Source organism: Sus scrofa, chromosome 6 (assembly GCF_000003025.6).
Source record: "Sus scrofa isolate TJ Tabasco breed Duroc chromosome 6, Sscrofa11.1, whole genome shotgun sequence".
NCBI classification, from domain to species: Eukaryota; Metazoa; Chordata; class Mammalia; order Artiodactyla; family Suidae; genus Sus; species Sus scrofa.
Window position 1 is genome coordinate 51,457,373 of NC_010448.4, and position 18,264 is coordinate 51,475,636.

General features: G+C 49.1%; 1 protein-coding gene and 1 long non-coding RNA gene across 4 annotated transcripts in view; both read left to right on the plus strand.

The window, feature by feature from the left end:
• RELB (RELB proto-oncogene, NF-kB subunit) overlaps positions 1–18,264 on the plus strand; it is a 35,681-nt gene that overhangs the window by 12,703 nt on the left and 4,714 nt on the right. For 2 of the 3 annotated variants that reach the window (XM_021094522.1, XM_021094520.1), the window contains 6 exons: positions 6,416–6,573; positions 7,256–7,294; positions 9,158–9,249; positions 9,408–9,539; positions 11,464–11,568; positions 16,809–17,024. In XM_021094522.1, coding sequence (XP_020950181.1) covers positions 6,416–6,573; positions 7,256–7,294; positions 9,158–9,249; positions 9,408–9,539; positions 11,464–11,568; positions 16,809–17,024 — 742 coding nt within the window. The remainder of the gene's footprint in view (positions 1–6,415; positions 6,574–7,255; positions 7,295–9,157; positions 9,250–9,407; positions 9,540–11,463; positions 11,569–16,808; positions 17,025–18,264) is intronic. The other variant, XM_021094521.1, reaches the window with a different exon arrangement.
• On the plus strand, positions 2,946–4,173 carry LOC110261003. Its single transcript, XR_002344689.1, has 2 exons — positions 2,946–3,155; positions 3,259–4,173. It is a non-coding gene; the product is annotated as an uncharacterized LOC110261003 (long non-coding RNA).

Genomic DNA, 18,264 nt, shown 5'->3' on the forward strand with positions numbered 1-18,264 from the left:
AGCCTGGGAATCTCCATGTGCCGTGGGTGCAGCCCTAGAAAAGACAAAAAGACAAAAAAATAAAAAAAATTTGTATTTCCAATTTGATAAGGGCTCTTTTTTGAACTTTATGCCTGAATTTTTGGAAATTTAGGTTTTTTTGTTTTTCGTTTTTGTTTCGTTTCAGGCCACCCATGTGGGGGCCAACCCGAGTCCCGGCAGTGACCCGCTGCTGCAGAGACAATACTGGTCCTTAACTCACTGTGCCACAGTGGGAACTCCTTGATTTTATTTTATTTTTATTTATTTATTTATTTTTGTCTTCTTAGGGCCCCACCTGCAGTATATGGAGGTTCCCAGGCTAGAGTCACATCGGAGCTGTAGCTGCCGGCCTATGCCATAGCCACAGCAACAACGGATCTTTCACCCACTGAGCAAGCCCAGGGATGGAACCTGAGGTCTCATGGATCCTCGTCAGGATCATTAACCACTGAGCCATGACAAGAACTTTGGAACTCCTCAATTTTAGGAAAAATTTTAAACCTGCACAAAATAGACAAGAATAGTGCAATGAGTGGGGAAAAAAATTAAAAAAAAAATAGCGCAGTGAAAAAAAAAGACAAGAAAAAAGGAAAAAAAGAAAAAAAAAAAAAAAAAAAAGAAAAGCACAGCCAATGCCCGTGTTCTTTTTGCCATGTTTGCTTTGTGTGTCTCTCTCTCTACATAGATATTGACAGAGGGAGATTGGAAAGTGAGTCAGACGTGTGATTCCTGGCCCAAAATGTTTCAGTGTCGATTTCTCAAGAACCAGAACATTTTCCTACAATGTAGGATCTTCATAATCCCAACACCATGATCACACTCTAATTCATGTGAAGATATTAAGATTAAATCCATATTCCAATGATCCCCACTGTCCCCAGATAGGCTTTATAGCTGTGGTTCTCTTGTCTTCTTGTTTAATATCCAGTCCAGGGTCCTGGGCTGCATCCAGGTGCCAGGTCTTGCTATGGCCTGAATGTCTGTGTCCCCCCTCATTTCATATATTTAAACCCTAACCCAGAGTTCCCGTCATGCCTCAGCAGAAACGAATCTGACTAGCATCCATGAGTACGCAGGTTCAATCCCCGGCCTCACTCAGTGGGTGAAGGATCCGGCGTTGCCATCAGCTGTGGTGTAGGCCGCAAACACAACTCGGATCTGGCGTGGCTGTGGCTGTGGTGTAGGCCAGCAGCTGCGCCTCTGATTCGACCCTTAGCCTGAGAACGTCCATATGTCACAGTTGCTGCCCTAAAAAGAAAAAAGAAGGAGGCCCCAGGGAGCTTCCCGGCCCCTTCCACCATGTAAGGACACGGTGACACAGCCTGTACCTGAAAGAGTGCCACCAGAACCCAGTTGCGCCGGCGCCCTGATCTTGGGCTTCCAGCCCGAGGGGTTTTGGGTGTCCTCTGACCTGAGTTAGTTCTTCAGTGTGCCCTCGCCCTTGAGGATATGGACGTTTGCGGAGGACAGGAAAGGTGTTTTATAGAAAGTCCCACACTCTGGGCTCATGGGCCGTTTCCAGATGCGATCAGCTTCTTTGTGGCGGCGGGAACACCTCAGCAGCGATGCTGTTCCCCTCTCAGAGTCCCACATCACGGCACACGGGGCGCTGCTTCGTCCCAGTATCGGAGGCCGAGCGGGAGCCTGTGGTTAAGGTGGTGGATGAGGTCAGCTCCGGCTGCCGTAACAAGCTACCACAGACTGGGTGACTTGAACCACAGGAATTTATTGTCTCACAGTTCTGGAGGCTGGGCTCCACAATCCAGCTCTCGGCGAGGCTGGCTTCTTCTGAGGCCTCCCTCCCTGGCTTGCGGATGGCCGTCTTCTTGCCATGTCGTCACATGGTCTTTCCTCCCCGTCGGCTTTGATGTCTCTGTGTCCACATTTCCTCTTCTGATGTGGTCACGACACAGATTGAATTAGGGCCCACCCTGAGGCCTCCATAATTTACTCACCTCTTGGAGTTTCCATTGAGGTTCAGCAGGTTAAGAACCTGACTAGTAACCATTCGGGCACAGGTTTGATCCCAGGCCTTGCTCAGTGGGTGAAGGATCCAGTGTTGCCATGAGCTGTGGTGTAGGTCACAGATGTGGCTTGGATCCGACATTGCTGTGGCTGTGGTGGAGGCCGATGGCTATAGCTCTGATTCAGCCCCTAGGCTGGGAACCTCCATATGCCGCAGGCGTGGCCCTAAAATAAATAAATAAATAAAAATAAAAAGGAAATATACTCCTCGAAAGGCTCTATCTCCAAATAAAGTCACCTTCTGAGGTACCGGGTGGCTAGGGCTTCAATGTATGAATTTGAGGGGGTGCAGCTTAGCTCACAACAGGTAGTGACCAACAAGTCTCTCCATTGTGGAGTTGCCGTTCTGGTGCAGAGGAAACGAATCTGACTAGGATCCATGCAGATGTGGGTTCGATCCGTGGCCTCGCTCAGTGGGTGGAGGATCCGGCATTGCCATGAGCTGTGGTGTAGATCACAGACGCGGCTCAGATCTGACATTGCTGTGGCTGTGGGGTAGGCCGGCAGCTGTAGCTCCGATTAGACCCCTAACCTGGGAACCTCCATATGCCGCAGGTGCAGCCCTGAAAAGACAAAAAAAAAAAAAAAAAAAAAAGTCTCTTAATGGTAAAGGTGCAGCTTTCCTTTTGTAATTAGTAAATTATCTGTGGGGTGATACTATGAGGCTCGGTTTTCCCCAGCTTTTTATTTCTAAGTCTCCCCAGGCGATTTTTCTAGTATTGGGGTTTTCTCTTCTTGCTTTATTTATTTATTTATTTTTGCCATGCCTGTGTAATATGGAAGTTTCTGTTCCAGGGAGTGAACCACCCGAGACACTGCAATTACAACACTGGATCCTTAACCTGCTGTACCACAAGGGAACTCTTTTTTTTTTTTTTTTTTTTTTTTTTTTTTTTTTTTTTTGTGGCTGAGCATGCAGCAGCTTCATGTAAGATCTCAGTTCCTAGACCAGGGATGGAACCCAGGCTGAAGTCGAAATCACCAAGTCCTAGCCGCTAGGCCACCAGGGAACTCCCCATTGTGTTAGTTTTGATTTCAGAGAGTTAGAACAGTAAATGGCCAACATTGTATCCCCATCTTTCAGAGAACGAAACCGAGGCTCAGAGAGGGTAAGTTACTTGCTCAGGTGTACACAGCAATTTTATTCTAGTTATTACTGCCATTTACTAGGTGGTCCTGTGTGCCAGGTACTTAATAAGACCTATTTTACAGATAAGGATGGCATGAGCAGAGAGCTTCATCACGCAGGTGGCCAGTGGTAGACCTTGGATTTGGCACCAGATCTAACGGACTCCAAGGCGTAATGTCTTCTCCACACACAACCTCATGTGACATCTCAGAGATGAAAACCTTTCAGCCTTACACTCTTCATAACTCCTAAAACTGTTGACTCTGAATTTTCACAATCTCCTGAGGTTACAGCTGTTTAAATGAATGGTTTTAATCCTGTAGGACTCAATGAAATTTATAGACAATATCACCTACCTCTACTCATCATCAGCCCAGACCAGGGATGGAACATCCGTAATGCCCCAACTTTATTCATTTATTTATTTATTTACTTACTTATTTGGCCACACCTGCAGCATGCAGAAGTTCCCACACTAGGGCTGGAACCCACACCACAGCAGTGACAACACCGGATCCTTAACTGCCAGGCAGCCAGGGAACTCCTTTATAATGCCCCAACTTTAGTATGAAGGATAAATAAAAGGAAACGATAATAGCCTATATACACACATTTATTTCAGTGTGTAAACTCTTGAGTGCAGCCTCAGGGAAATGTAAACAAAGTAGCAGTTGCTTTTGACTTTGTTAATACTGCAGCCATGAACACAGCCTGACCCAGCCCGGTGGACATGGTGACGTAACAAGCACATATCCAGGGTTACTATCGGTGACAGGATTTTCCAAAGTGAACAATTTTCAGTCTGAACAAAATGTAGTCTTCTCTCAGTTAGCGTGATGATTGCCAGGCCTTGAAAATTCAGTGCATTTGAAAGTTACAGGAGGGAGTTCCCTGGTGACCTCGCAGTAAAGGATCCTACTGCTGTGGTATGAGTTTGATCCCTGGCCCAGGAACTTCCATATGCCGAAGGTGTGGCAAAAAAAAAAAAAAAAAAAAAAGTTATGGGGAAAAATTTTGTTTTTTGGGTTTTTTTTTTTTTTTTTTTTTGGTCTTTTTGCCTTTTCTAGAGCTGCACCTGCAGCATGTGGAGGTTCCCAGGCTAGGGGTCTAATCGGAGCTATAGCTGTCAGCCTATGCCACAGCCACAGCAACACGGGATCCGAGCCACATCTGCCACCTACACCACAGCTCACGGCAATGCCAGATCCTTAACCCACTGAGCAAGGCCAGGGACTGAACCCACAACCTCATGGTTCCTAGTCAGATTCATTAACCACTGAGCCACAACTCCTTCTCTGCATTTTTTATCTAATTTTTTTTTTTTTTATGACTGCGCTCACAGCATGTGGAAGTTCCCAGGCCAGGGACTGAATCTGAGCCACAGCTGCTACCTATGCCACAGCTGTGGCAACGCTGTATCCTTTTAACCCACTGTGCTGAGATGAGGATCAAACCCGTGTCTCTGCAGTGACCTGAGCCACTGCAGTTGGACTCTTAACCCACTGCACCTCGGCAGGAACTCCACTTTGCCTCTTTCTTTTGTTCCTTTCTCGGCCGACCCATGGCATACAGAGATCCTGAGCCAGAGTTCAGATCTGAGCTGCAGTTATGACCTACACCGCAGCTGTCTTTTTAGCCCACTGTGCTGGGCCAAGAATAGAACCTGCATCCCTGTGCTGCAGAGACGCCACCCATCCCATCGGTGGAGAAACTCCCACTTTGCGTTTTTTTAAAAATTGAGTTATATTTGGGAATTCCCATTGTGGCTTAGTGGAAATGAATCTGACTAATATCCATGAGGATGCCAGTTCAATCCTGGCCTCACTCAGTGGGTTGGGGAGCCAAGTGTTGCTGTGAGCTGTGATGTAGTTTGCAAATGCAGTTTGGATCCTGCGATGCTGTGGCTATGGCACAGGCTGGCAGCTGCAGCTCCAGTTCAACCCCTAGCCTGGGAACTTCCTGGGAACTTTTAGGGTGCAGCCCTAAAAAACAAAACAAAAAAATGGAGTTACATGTGCTGAAATCTTAAGTGTATATAGCTCTAGGAATTCTGACAAATGTACATACTGTGTAACTACCAGCCAGGTCAAAATACATTATTTTGTTGTCTTTTAACCCAAAATATGACACTCATCTTTTTTTTTTTTTCCTTCAGTCACATCTGCAGCATGCAGAAGTTCCCAGGGATTGAACCCCTGCCACAGCAGTGACCCAAGCCTATGCAGTGACAAGTCAGATCCCTAATCTACTAGGCCACCAGGGAACTCCGACACCTTTTTTTTTTTTCTTTAGGCCCACACCCTCAGCATATGGAAGTTCCCAGGCTAGGGGTCTAGTCAGAGCTACAGCCGCTGGCCTATACCAGTGCAGGATCTCAGCCATGTCTGAGACCTGCACTGCGCAGCTCACAGCAACACCAGATCCTTAACCCACTGAGCGGGGCCAGGGGTCGAACCCGAGTCCTCATGGATACTAGTTAGGTTCTTATACTACTGAGCCACAAGGGGAGCTCCAACACTGATATTTTTGACTGGGTGGCCCGCAGTTTGGGCTTGTCTGATGTTTTCTCATGATTAGATTCAGGTGTTAAGCCTTCGGAGGGGCTGTCATAGAAGTCCTAGAAGGGGATGCCTGTGTTATTTTGGCCCCATGTTGGTGACACTGACCTTGACCACCTGGTCCAGGTGGTATCTATCAGGTCTCTCCATATTAGCATGTTACATGAGGGCCACACTTGGGGACTGTGCGTGTAACCAGTTTTGTAAAAGTCGAGTGGCCAATGAAAGTATGTCTGTGGGGCAGCTTTCACTTTATGAGGCCCCTAGGATGGAAGCCTCCCGTTTAGGATCTCAGAGGGATCTTAGGAGTTCCCACCGTGGCACAGCGGAAACGAATCTGACTAGGAACCATGAGGTTGTGGGTTCGACCCCTGGCCTCAGTGGGTTAAGGAACCGGTGTTGCCATGAACTGTGGTGTAGGTCGCAGACAGGGCTCGGATCCTGCGTTGCTGTGGCTGTGGTGTAGGCTGGCAGCCTCCGATTCCACCCCTAGCCTGGGAACGTCCATATGCAGCAGGTGTGGCCCTAAAAAGCAAAAAAAAAGTGGGGGGAGATCTTAAATCAACACTCGGCCATCAATGGGGGGAGAGGGGAGAGCATTGGGAAGCTAGCAGGGGCCCAGGGCATGGGGATGCGTGCAGGTGTCTGCAGTGGGACTCTAAGAGCACCTGTCTTCCTGCAGCTCCGGGACTGTGGAGGGCTGCGGGAGGTGGAGGTGACTGCGTGCCTGGTGTGGAAGGACTGGCCTCACCGAGTTCACCCCCACAGCCTGGTGGGCAAGGACTGCACGGACGGCGTCTGCAGGGTGCGGCTGCGGCCTCATGTCAGCCCCCGGCACAGGTACCTGACCCCTGACCCCTGACCCTTGCTCATGGAGATTTTGAGGGGCTGAGGACCACCCTGGAAAGCCTTAGGGCCAGGGGCAGCTTCGCCAGCCCCTGCATTTCCTAGATGGGGAGACCGAGGCCTGGGGGCAGTGGAGGGTCCTCCCTAGGCCTTCAGCCCTGCTGCGCACACATTCCTGTGCATTACATTTATGCCCATTTTGTAGAGGAGGAAACTGAGGCTCGGGAAGGTGAAGGAGCCCAGAGGGCCATGGCACAGCTGGGATTTGGTTCCAGACCTGATGTCATGCAAGACCCATTCTTTCTTTTGCTTTACGAATTATATGTTTTTAATGAATAAAAAATTAAAAGGTGTGCAGTGAAAAATATTTTTCCTGGAGTTCCCGTCATGGCGCAGCAGAAACGAATTCGACTAGGAAGCATGAGTTTGCAAGTTCGATCCCTGGACTCGCTCAGTGGGTTTGGGATCCGGCGTTGCCGTGAGATGTGGTGTAGGTCACAGACGCGGCTCAGATATGGCCTTGCTGTAGCTGTGGTGTAGGCTGGCAACTGCAGCTCCAATTAGACCCCTAGCCTGGGAGCCTCCACATGCTGCAGGTGCAGCCCTAAAAAGACAAAAAAAAAAAAAAAAAAAAAAAAAAAGTAAAAGACATTTCCTTCCATCTTTGGTTCTCCAGCCACCAGTGCCCCTTCCTGGAGGCAACTGAAGATATGCTGTACGTATATTTTTTTTCCTTCCTTTGTAAATGGTTACAGGCATATGCACCTTGCTTTTCTTTTTTTGTGTAGTTGGAATTTTTTTTTTTAGCCACACCCGCAGCATGTGAAAGTTCCTGGGCCTGGGATTGGTCCTGCGTCATAGCAGTGACAACACCAGATCCTTAACCTGCTGTGCCACCAGGGAACTCGTGGACCTTGCTTTTATGGTCCAGTACATTGTAGAGGTCATTTCTTTCATTATTTTTTCTTTTCTTTTTCGCTTTTTGGGGCCACACCCGCGGCATATGGAAGTTCCCAGGCTAAGGGTTGAATAGGAGCTGTAGCCGCCAGCCTACACCACAGCCACAGCAATGCAGGATCCCAGCCATGTCTGCAACCTACACCACAGCTTCCAGTAATGCCAGCTCCTTAACCCACTGAGTGAGGCCATGCTTCCTCATGGTTACTAGTCAGATTTGTTTCTGACGAGCCACGACAGGAAACAAATTAGAGGTCATTTCTATCAATACACTTAGAGTCGTCCTATCCTTTTTATTGCCTGCATAGTATTCCAGTACACAGATGTACACAATTAATTGAATAAGTTTTTGTTAATGGGCATCCACAATGCTTCCAATCTCTTGGTGGTCTATTACTAACTGTGCTGCAATGAATAGCTTCACATATATACCCTTTCTTCTCTAAGGTGAATTCCTAGAAATGAAATTGCTGGCCCTAAGTCTGTGCATTGATACTTTCAGTGATTCATAATTTAGTGAAAATGTCATCTCCCTGAGAGCAGGGATTTCGCCTCTTTTGTTCCCTGCTGTCTTCCCCAGCACCTAGCACAGTCCCTGGCACACAGTAGGTGCTCAGGAAACACTGGTGGAATGAATGAATACTGCCATGTTTTTCTCCAATATGTGATTGCTGGGGCAGTACAGTCCCACCAGCAACAGGTGAGAGTGTCTGATTCTCCACAACCTCGAGAGCAAAGGGTATTATCAAACTTTTTTTTTTTTTTTTTGCTTTTAAGGGTTGTACATGAGGTATATGGATTCCAGGCTAGGGGGTGAATTGGAGTTTCTCCTGCTGGCCTATGCCGCAGCCACAGCAATGCCAGTTCCAAGCCACGTTTGTGACCTACACCACAATTCACAGCAATGATGGATCCTTAACCCACTGAGCAAAGCCAGGGATCCAACCCACAGCCACATGGATACTAATAGGGTTTGTAACCCATTGAGCCACAATGGGGACTCCCTCAAACATTTTGATCTTTGCTGTTTTGGTGAGTTTTTAAAAATCCGCATTACATTGGTGTCTGACTTGTAACTTTCTAATTATAAATGAGGTCAACCAGTGTTTTCATGTGGTAAAGATAAGATGTGTTCCCAGATTCTCTCAAGAATCCTCGACATCTGGAGTTCCTGTTGTGGTGCAGTAGAAATGAACCCAACTAGGAACCATGAGGTTTCGGGTTCGATCCCTGGCCTCACTCAGTGGGTTAAGGATCCGGCGTTGCAATGAGCTGTGGTGTAGATCACAGATGTGGCTTGGATCTGACGTTGCAGTGGCTGTGGTGTAGGCCGGCAGCTGTAGCTCTGATTCAACCCCTAGCCTGGGAATCTCCATATGCTGCGGGTGTGGCCATAAAAAGCAAAAAAAAAAAAAAAAAAAAAAAAAAAAGAAAAAAGAAAGAAAGAAAATTCCTCTACATCCCTGAAGAGTTTGAACCCCAGTCCCCTCCCACTGCTGAGACCCCTGGGCCTGGGGGCTTCAGCCTCTGAGACGAGTCCCAGGCAGCATCTTCCTGTGGGTTAGGGCGCCCCCTGCCCCTTCAGGAGGACCTGCCTTCACATCTCCTCCCCTCCGCTCAGCTTTAACAACCTGGGCATCCAGTGCGTGAGGAAGAAGGAGATCGAGGCCGCCATCGAGCGGAAGATTCAGCTGGGCATCGACCCCTACAACGGTGAGTCCCCACGCCTAGCCTCGCCATCACATCCTCCCAGACCCCTGGCCTCCTCGCCGTCTCCAGCATCCGCCATCGCCCCAGCCCCGTCCCTTCCCTGCCCCCATCCCCGCCCAGGGTCTCCAACCACCGCGCTCAGCCTTCCCTCTGTGTCACAGCTGGGTCCTTGAAGAACCATCAGGAGGTGGACATGAATGTCGTGAGGATCTGCTTCCAGGCCTCGTACAGGGACCCACAAGGACAGATGCGCCGGATGGACCCTGTGCTCTCTGAGCCCGTCTACGACAAGAGTGAGTCAAGGATGCTATGTCCGTTAGGATTGTCCTTGGCCGCAGGTACCAAAAAGCCCCACATACAATGGCCTGAACAAACAGGGGCTTGCTTTCTTCCTCTCTTTCTTTCCTTCCTTCTTTCCTTCTTCCTCTCTCTCTCTCTCTCTTTCTTTCTTTCTCTCTCTCTTTCTCTCTCTCTCTTTCTTTCTTTCTTCCTTCCTTCTTTTCTCACTTACCAAGTCCATTCCTACTGACTCAGGTGCTCAGCTGTATCAGCACACTGGTGCAGCAGCTCTGATTCTCTTGGCCTTTCCCTCATTGTCATGAGCTGGCTGCCACAGCTCCAGACATTGTGTCTGTGTTCAAGGCATGATGGGCCATATCATCCTGTGTACTGTGCAGGCTGTACACTGCCCAGTTCTAGAGGTTAGTGTTTACTGTGTAGCCCAAAGAAACAGGGCCTTCTAGTCTTGTAGAATACGCAACCAGTACAACTATACTAGGCGACCCTTGGGAAGAGGCAGCACGAGTAATAATATCTCTTTGCTTTGTTTTTTTTTTTTTTTTTTTTTAGGGCCACACCTGCAGCATATGGAAGTTCTCAGGCTAGGGGTCCAGTCAGAGCTACAGCTGTAGGCTGACACTACAGCCACAGCAACTCAGGATCCAAGCTGCATCTGCAACCTACCCCACAGCTCATGACAACGCGAGATCCTTAATCCGCTGAGCAAGGCCAGGGATCGAACCCACAACCTCATGGTTCCTAGTTGGGTTCGTTAACCACTGAGCCAGGATGGGAACTCCTATAGCTCTCTGTTTTATAGAGAAAATAATATATGCCTCAGAATCGCCCTGGTAGATGTCTGCTTATGTGTTATTGGCCAGAACTTGGCCTCATGGCCACCCCTAGTTGCAAGGGAGTCTGGGAAAGCAAGTATATAAGTTTTTTTATTTCCATCCTCTTTACAGGGGTATAGGCATGAAAGAGGTGATATAGGAATGGCTGTTAGATTTTTAGCTGGCCTGCAGTGACTGCCACAAGCATCAAAATGGGGAAGGAATTAATTGAGTAAGGACTTTTATGGATGCAAGAGATTGAATCAAATAAGGAAAAGAGGAAGAATTTATTTGTTCTATTAACTAAAAATATCCAGAGGTAGCACGGTGCTTCAGGTCTGGCTGTATCCAGGTTCTCTGTGGTATCATTAGGGGTCTCTTTCCATCTGTCAGTCATACTTCTTCCACATTAAAGTCACTCTTGGCAGGGCCCTCTCATGTGACGCAAGATAACCGTGTGCAGCTCTAGTCTGACATTCTACCAGCTTAACACTTACTGCCCCACTCCCAAAGAGAAATTCTTTTACCCAACATTTTTGCTCAGAGTCCTAGGGCTGTCTCTCATTGGCCTAGATTTGGTCACGTGCTCCTCTTTGACCAATCAGCTGTGGCCAGAGGAGGCGATGCTCTGATTGGCCAGGTCTAGGTCTAGGGCACATGATCATTTTTGAGCTGGGAGCAGGCTCAGCCCTACCCAATCCCCATGACTGATGCGGAGGGTGGTCCCTTGAAGGAAAATTGGAGGGATGTTGACAGAAGAAGGGCCAGGACTGCTGGACAGGCAAAATAAAATTGTGTCCACTACAAGTTTCAGGCCATTTGCCCTCATCCCTGACTCCTGACCCCACCAACCCCTCCCTGAAGTCTGAGGGTCTCCCTTTCAGTCAGACACTCAGCAGACCTCAGCACGCAGGATTCATGATTGTCCATTAACCCCTTCCTGCCTGAGCATCTTCTTCTTCCATCTGGACTACAGGTTCCAGAAGGATCAGGCACCCTCACCCTGGCTTCTCTATTTCCCACCACTCCACAGCCCAGGGTGGTGAGGGTTTGATGACTGAATTCTTGTTTTTTCTCATGCACCTCTTCCTCTCCTCTTTCCCAGAGTCCACAAACACATCAGAGCTGCGGATCTGCCGAATCAACAAGGAGAGCGGGCCATGCACGGGTGGTGAGGAGCTCTACCTGCTGTGTGACAAGGTGCAGAAAGGTGAGGCGCCTGGGGCAGCGAGGAGTCTGGCGCTTGCAGGGGTAGCCGCGGAGCCCAGAAGGGTGAGAGCGCGAGAAAGAGCTGCTTAACCAGGAGAGCCGAGTAGAAGGGTCCAGAACTCTGGTTTTAGAGTCAGACAGAAACAGCTGATTGATTCATTCAGTCACTGAGTCCCTCCCTCACTCACCCGCTCATGCGTGGACAGAGAGGGAGGCCTGTTTGTGCTGGGCCATACTGGGTGCCGGGTGGTCCTCGCCAGCACCAGCTCCGGGGACTCAAAATCATGGAGGTGCATAAATAAATGCTTTGTGACAGTTATAATAAGGTCTATGGATGGAGAAAACAGGGGACATTTCCACTTGCCTCACATCTGTTCAAATGTCCCTTCCTCAGATAGGGTTTTAAAAAAACCCCACGCAGGATGGTGTGGCTGGGGAGAACTCTGCATTTATCATGTATATCTTTTCTCTATCCTTTGCATCTTCTGTCATGTGACTCTACTATAAATAACATCGGTAGCTACAGCAAAGCTAACATTTCTCCCGCTCTTATTATATTGCCAAGCTCTGTCATAAGCACGTCCTTATACATCATTTATCCAATCATCTAACTGCCTAATGGTTCTCTGAGGTCCATTCTGTTATCTCCCTTGTACAGATGAGGAAACCGAGGCACAGAAAGGTTAAGTAACTTGCTCACGGTCACATGGCTGGGCAGGTAGAGACAGGATTTGAATCCAGACGGTCTGTGCTTGTAATCATTCTTCTGGGAAGAAGAGTGACGATAAGAGTTGGGAGTTCCCTCATGGCTCCATGGGTTAAGGATCTGGTGTTGTCACTGCTGTGGCTCTGGTTACCACTGTGGCATGGGTTCAATCTCTGGCTTCGGAAATTCCACATGCCATGGGTGAGGCCAAAAATTTAAGAATAAATAAAAATTTGATGGAGTTCCTGTCATGGTGCAGCGGAAACAAAGCCGACTAGGAGCCATGAGGTTGCGGGTTCAATCCCTGGCCCTGCTCAGTGGGTTAAGGATCCGGTGTTGCTATGAGTTGTGGTGTAGGTCACAGATGCAGCTCGGATCCTACGTTGCTGTCTGTAGCTGTGGTGTAGCTCTGATTGGACCCCTAGCCTGGGAACCTTCGTATATGGCCCTAAAAAGCAAAAAAAAAAAAAAAGTAAAAGAGAGTTGAAAACATTCAGGAAGATGGTGAAAAAGTAGTATTTGGAGACGGATGATGCTGAGAAAGGGGATGGAAGGGGCCTGAAGCGCAGTTTTACTTAGTGGGGCCACAGAGGCCCACTCTCAGGAGATGACACTGGAACCACAAGGAATCTCTGTGGCCATTGAGGAAGAGGATTCTGGCAGAGGAGGAGCAAGTGCAAAGGCCCTGAGGTAGGAGCAGGTCTAGTTGTTGGAGGAATAAGGAGGCCAATGGGCCAGAGGGCAGCGGGAGGGGAGGAGAGGGGAGAATGTGCCAGGTCCCCTCACAACCCCTTCTCAGGCTGTATGACTGCACAGTTATTGTCTATCGCCACCCACCTACCCCCACTACTGGGTTGTCAGGGCAGGACCTGGGGGTGTCCTGGTGAACAGCTCTGTCCCCAGAACCACCCAGTCCAGAGCCAAGCACACATAAGGTTCTCAGGGGGACAATTTTTTTTTTTTTTTTTGCCACAAAGTTTGCTCTTAAAAACAAACAAGGAGTTCCCACTGTGGCTCAGCAGGTTCAGAACCCCACATAGAGTCCATGAGGGTGTGGATTCAATTCCTGGCCTCACTCGATAGCTTAAGAATCCAGCTTTGGTGGCTCAGCAGTTAACAAACTCGACTAGCATCCATGTGGACACAGGTTTGATTCCTGGCCTCGATCAGTGGGTTAAGGATCTGGCATTGCCGTGAGCTGTGGTGTAGGTCACAGACGCGGCTTGGATCCCACGTTGCTGTGGCTGTGGCATAGGCCGGCAGCTGTGGCTCCAATTAGACCCCTAGCCTGGGAACCTCCATATGCTGCGGGTGCAGCCCTAAAAAGACACACACAAAAAAAGTTCCAGCTTTGCCATGAGCTACAGTATAGATAGTAGATGCAGCTTGGATCCAGCATTGCTGTGGCTGTGGTGTAGGCCGACAGCTACAGCTCAGATTCGACCCCTAACCTGAGAACTTCCACATGGCATGGGCTCAGCCCTAAAAAGCAAAAAAAGAAAAAGAAAAAAAAGAGTGTACAATTCAGCAGCAATTACTACATTCACAGTGTTGTGCAAACAGTACACTCTCATTCCAGAGCATTTTCAGCACCCCCAAAAGAAACCTGGTCCCTGTGTAGGCAGTCACACCTGAGTCCCCTCTCTTCCAGCCCCTGGCAACCACTGTTCTATTTCCTGTCTCTATGGATTAGCCTATTCTAGACAGTTTATTTTATTTTATTTTATTTATTTTTGTCTTTTTAGGGCCGCACCCGTGGCATATGGAGGTTCCCAGGCTAGGGGTCTAATTGGAGCCACAGCTGCTGGCCTACGCCACAGCCACAGCAACATGGGATCCAGGCCGCACCTGTGACCTACACACAGCAACACCCAACCTTAACCCACTGATTGAGGCCAGGGATTGAACCCGCAACCTCATAGTTCCTAGTCGGATTCGTTTCCACTGCACCATGATGGGAACTCCAATTCCGGACATTTTACACTAGTAGAATTGTACACTATGTGGTCTTTTGTGTCTGGATTCTTCTACTATCCGCTGCACCGCGGGGGCCGCCTTCATTTCGCAGTGTCACAAGGCTTCCTCCACGCCGTGGCAGCCAGCAGAGCCTTCTTCCCGTTTATGGCGAATACTCCATGGTATGGCTCTGTCCCATTTGATGAGCATTTGGGTCATTTCCACCTTTTGGTTGTTATGGATATTTTTATGAACATTCATGGATAAGTTTGAACACCTCTTTTCCAATCCTTTTGGATAGGTAGCCAGGAGTGGAAGGGCCTTATGACATTTTGAATGAATGAGAACCCGGTTATTAGGTGGCTGCTCTCTGCTGGGCTCTGTGCTAGGCAGTTCTGGGGCACGGCGGTGAGAGACAAGCCCAGGCTCTCAGGTCAGCGGGAGGTAGGGAAAGAAATACAGTTGCAAACGTGAGTAGTGGTAAGAGGGAAGAAAAAGAAGTACTGAGATGGAACAACAGGAAGATCAGACATGGTCTGGGTATCTGGGAAGGCTTCCCAGAGGAGGCGATATTTAAGCTGAGATCTGAGGAATGCCAAAGAGATTGTTAGGAGCCCGGGGTTTGGGATGAGGGCCGCAAAACGCTTCCTGCCCGGGGTGAATGCCTAGAGGTAGACGTGAGTCCTGTTCCATCCTTCAGTCCCTGGCTGATCTCCGGCAGGTGGCTTTACCACCTGAGCCTCTGTTTCTTCATCCCTAAAATAAGCTGGTGTAAGGATGGCATAGGATCCAGCTACCCAGGAACCATACCACAACGCGTTAGCGTTTACTGAGGATTTACTGAGTGCCAGACCTGGAGCTGGTATTTTGCAGAATGGTGACAGATACCATCATACTTCACGTGGACGGAGCGCCTCTTAGGTTAAGCCCTCTCGTAAGCCCTTTTCTTGGCGTGAAAAATTTAATCCTCCTAACAACGCCTGTGAGGTGAGTTCTAGGACTTTCCCCTTTAAGATGAGGAAACAGAGATTTCAGGAACTTCTCCAAGCCCCAGTTGTGGGTGGTGAAGATCTATTGTCTATGTGGATTCCTATCTTGCTCACTGTGTGACCTTGGACAGGTGACTTTACCTCTCTGTGCCTTTGCTTTCTCCTCAATATAATGGGCTTCCTAAAGTCCATTATAAAGCTTTCTCATAGGTGTTGTCTCTTAGAGGCCATCTGTGTGTGTTCAACCCAGCTAAAGCCTCAGTGTATACAGTTAGTGTGATGGGAAGAGCGCAATAGGACAAGAAAGAGAAATAGCAGGCAGAATAGCACACTGGATCCTGACTATTCCACCACCAGTGTGTGACCTTAGGTAAGTCTTTTAAACTTTCCAAGGATCAGTTTCACCATCTATAAAGTTGGTGTATAGAAAAGAGTTAACTTAGCAAGTCTGAGCCTGGTTTTGCTCTGAAAGACCCGCTTATGACCTTGACCTTGGGATGGTTTCTGAGAACTTGGATTTTGAGAGGGTTCCTACCGTCCTCTGACGTTCAGAGTGGCTGGTTCACTGTTTCTAAACCATATAACGTGGTTTGTGTGGATTTCTTACTTTCCTTCTGGGAGTCTGGGATTTTGATGTGTGCCACGTTGAGGGCGCCTACGTGATCAGCCCCCAGTAAAACCCCTGGACAGTAACCAGCCCCCAGTAAAACCCCTGGGCAGTGTGTTTCTCATGAGCTTCCTTGGTAGAAGCATTTCGTGTGTGTTGCTGCTGGGGGCAGTGGTGGGGGTGTTACTGGTTTTACCCTGCGTGATTCCTCTGCCTGGATGCTTGGAAGCTGGTACGTGGTTTCCTCTGGATTTTGTTCCAGGTAACTTTCCTCTTTTCTGAGTATTCGTCTCTCTTTTTGTGGCCATAAATCAGAGCCATGAGTCTTAACTGGATGCTGAGTCCTGTGAGTCCCCTTAGAGGATCACTGAATCTGATGGTGGACTTGGGGGCCCCTGACAAGGTGGGAATATTAATTATGCCTGCCTTTCAGGTTGTTAAAGGATTAGATGGGATTAGATAAGACTTAAAGAGGAGTTTCCGTTGTGGCTCAGCAGAAACGAATCAGACTAGGAACCATGAGGTTGCGGGTTCGACCCCTGGCCTCGCTCAGTGGGTTAAGTAAGGATCCGGCTAAGGATCCGGCGTTGCCATGAGCTGAGCTGTGGTGTAGGTTGCAGACGCGGCTCAGGTCCTGGGTTGCTGTAGCTGTGGTGCAGGCCGGCAGCTGTTGCTCCACTTGGACCCCTAGCCTGGGAACCTCCGTATGCCACAGGTGTGGCCCTAAGAAGCAAAATAAATAAATAAACAAAATTAAAAATCATTACCATTCTCACTTAAAATCAAACATACAAAAAGATACGATTTATATAAATATCTAAAACAGTGACTGGCATGCGGTCAGTGCTCAAGGGAAAGTGAGCTGCCTCTATGATTAACTTTATTCTTGGGAGTATCGGTGTTGCTCTGAGGGGAGGCCGAGTGCGTCGGGGCCTGGATGGACCCAGTGTGCTGGCTCAGACGACATCCCCCCTTTCTCACAGAGGACATCTCAGTGGTGTTCAGCAGAGCCTCCTGGGAAGGCCGGGCGGACTTCTCCCAGGCCGACGTGCACCGCCAGATCGCCATCGTGTTCAAGACACCGCCCTACGAGGACCTGGAGATCGTTGAACCGGTGACAGTGAACGTGTTCCTGCAGCGGCTCACGGACGGGGTCTGCAGTGAGCCTCTGCCCTTCACGTACCTGCCTCGGGACCACGGTAACCATGACAGCCCAGGGCGAACCGCCACCCCAGAGAACAGATCTTTGGCCTTGCTTGGGGGTGACCCAAAGGGGAAGGGGCAGGAGAATGCAGGCTAAGTGTTGCAAAGACTGGGGTTCAAGCCCTGGGCTGCCGCTTCCTGCGTGTGAGACCTTGGCCTCTCTGAGTGTTAGGCTTCTCCTGAGCACAATGGCAGTAATTATAGTACCCGTCTTATGGCATTCGGGGAGTGTTTAATCATTCCTGCCCTCAGCATGGCCGCTCATACCTGGCCTTCGGCTGGATAGAGCTGGGGACACAGCTGTGACCGAGATGGCCCCAGTCCTGCCCTCGGGAGGCTCATAGTGCTATGAGGAGGACAGGTCCACTTTCCTACAGTGACGACCAGAGTAGGCAGGGCTGGGAGGCATTGCCTAAGGGACTCAGATTGCCTAGAGTGGGATGCCTGAGCCAGACTTGGGGATCAGTGAGGGCTTCTGGAGGAGGGGATGGCTGACCTGAGCTTGGGGGGATAACTAAACAATTCTCCAGGGAGTTCCCATTGCGGCACAACAAAAAAGAATCCAACTGGTATCCATGAGGATGTGGGTTTGATCTCTGGCCTTGCTCAGTGGATTAAGGATCCTGCATTGCCATGAGCTGTGGTGTAGGTCGCAGACGAGTCTCGGCCCCTGTGTTGCTGTGGCTGTGGTGTAGGCCGGCAGCTGTAGCTCCAGTTCAACCCCTAGCCTGAGAACTTCCATATGCTGCAGGTGTGGCCCTAAAAAGCAAAGCAAAACAAAACAAAACAAAAAATGGTTCTCCAGGGAAGTGGTAAGAGTTGAGAAAGCGTGTTTTAAGCAGCTGGAACAGCAAGTGCAAAGGCCCTGAGGCAGGATTGTGACTGGGATGTTCCAGAAACAACAAATAGGCCAGTGTAGCTAGAAGTGGATTCAAGTTTTAGTCTGATTCGAATGCGGACATCTATTTGCGTCGATTGGGCCAGAACCAGAACAGCTCAATAACTTCCTCAATGGTCTCTATGATTAACTCTCTTTTGTTGTTGTTTGTATTTTGCATTTTGTTTTTTAGGGCCACCCCTGTGGCATGTGGAAGTTCTCAGGCCACAGCCACAGCAACACCAGATCTGAGCCACATCTGTGACCTATACCATAGCTCACGGCAATGCTGAATCCTTAACTCACTGCGTGAGGCCATGGATACTAGGCTGGTTCTTAACCCACTGAGCCACCACGGG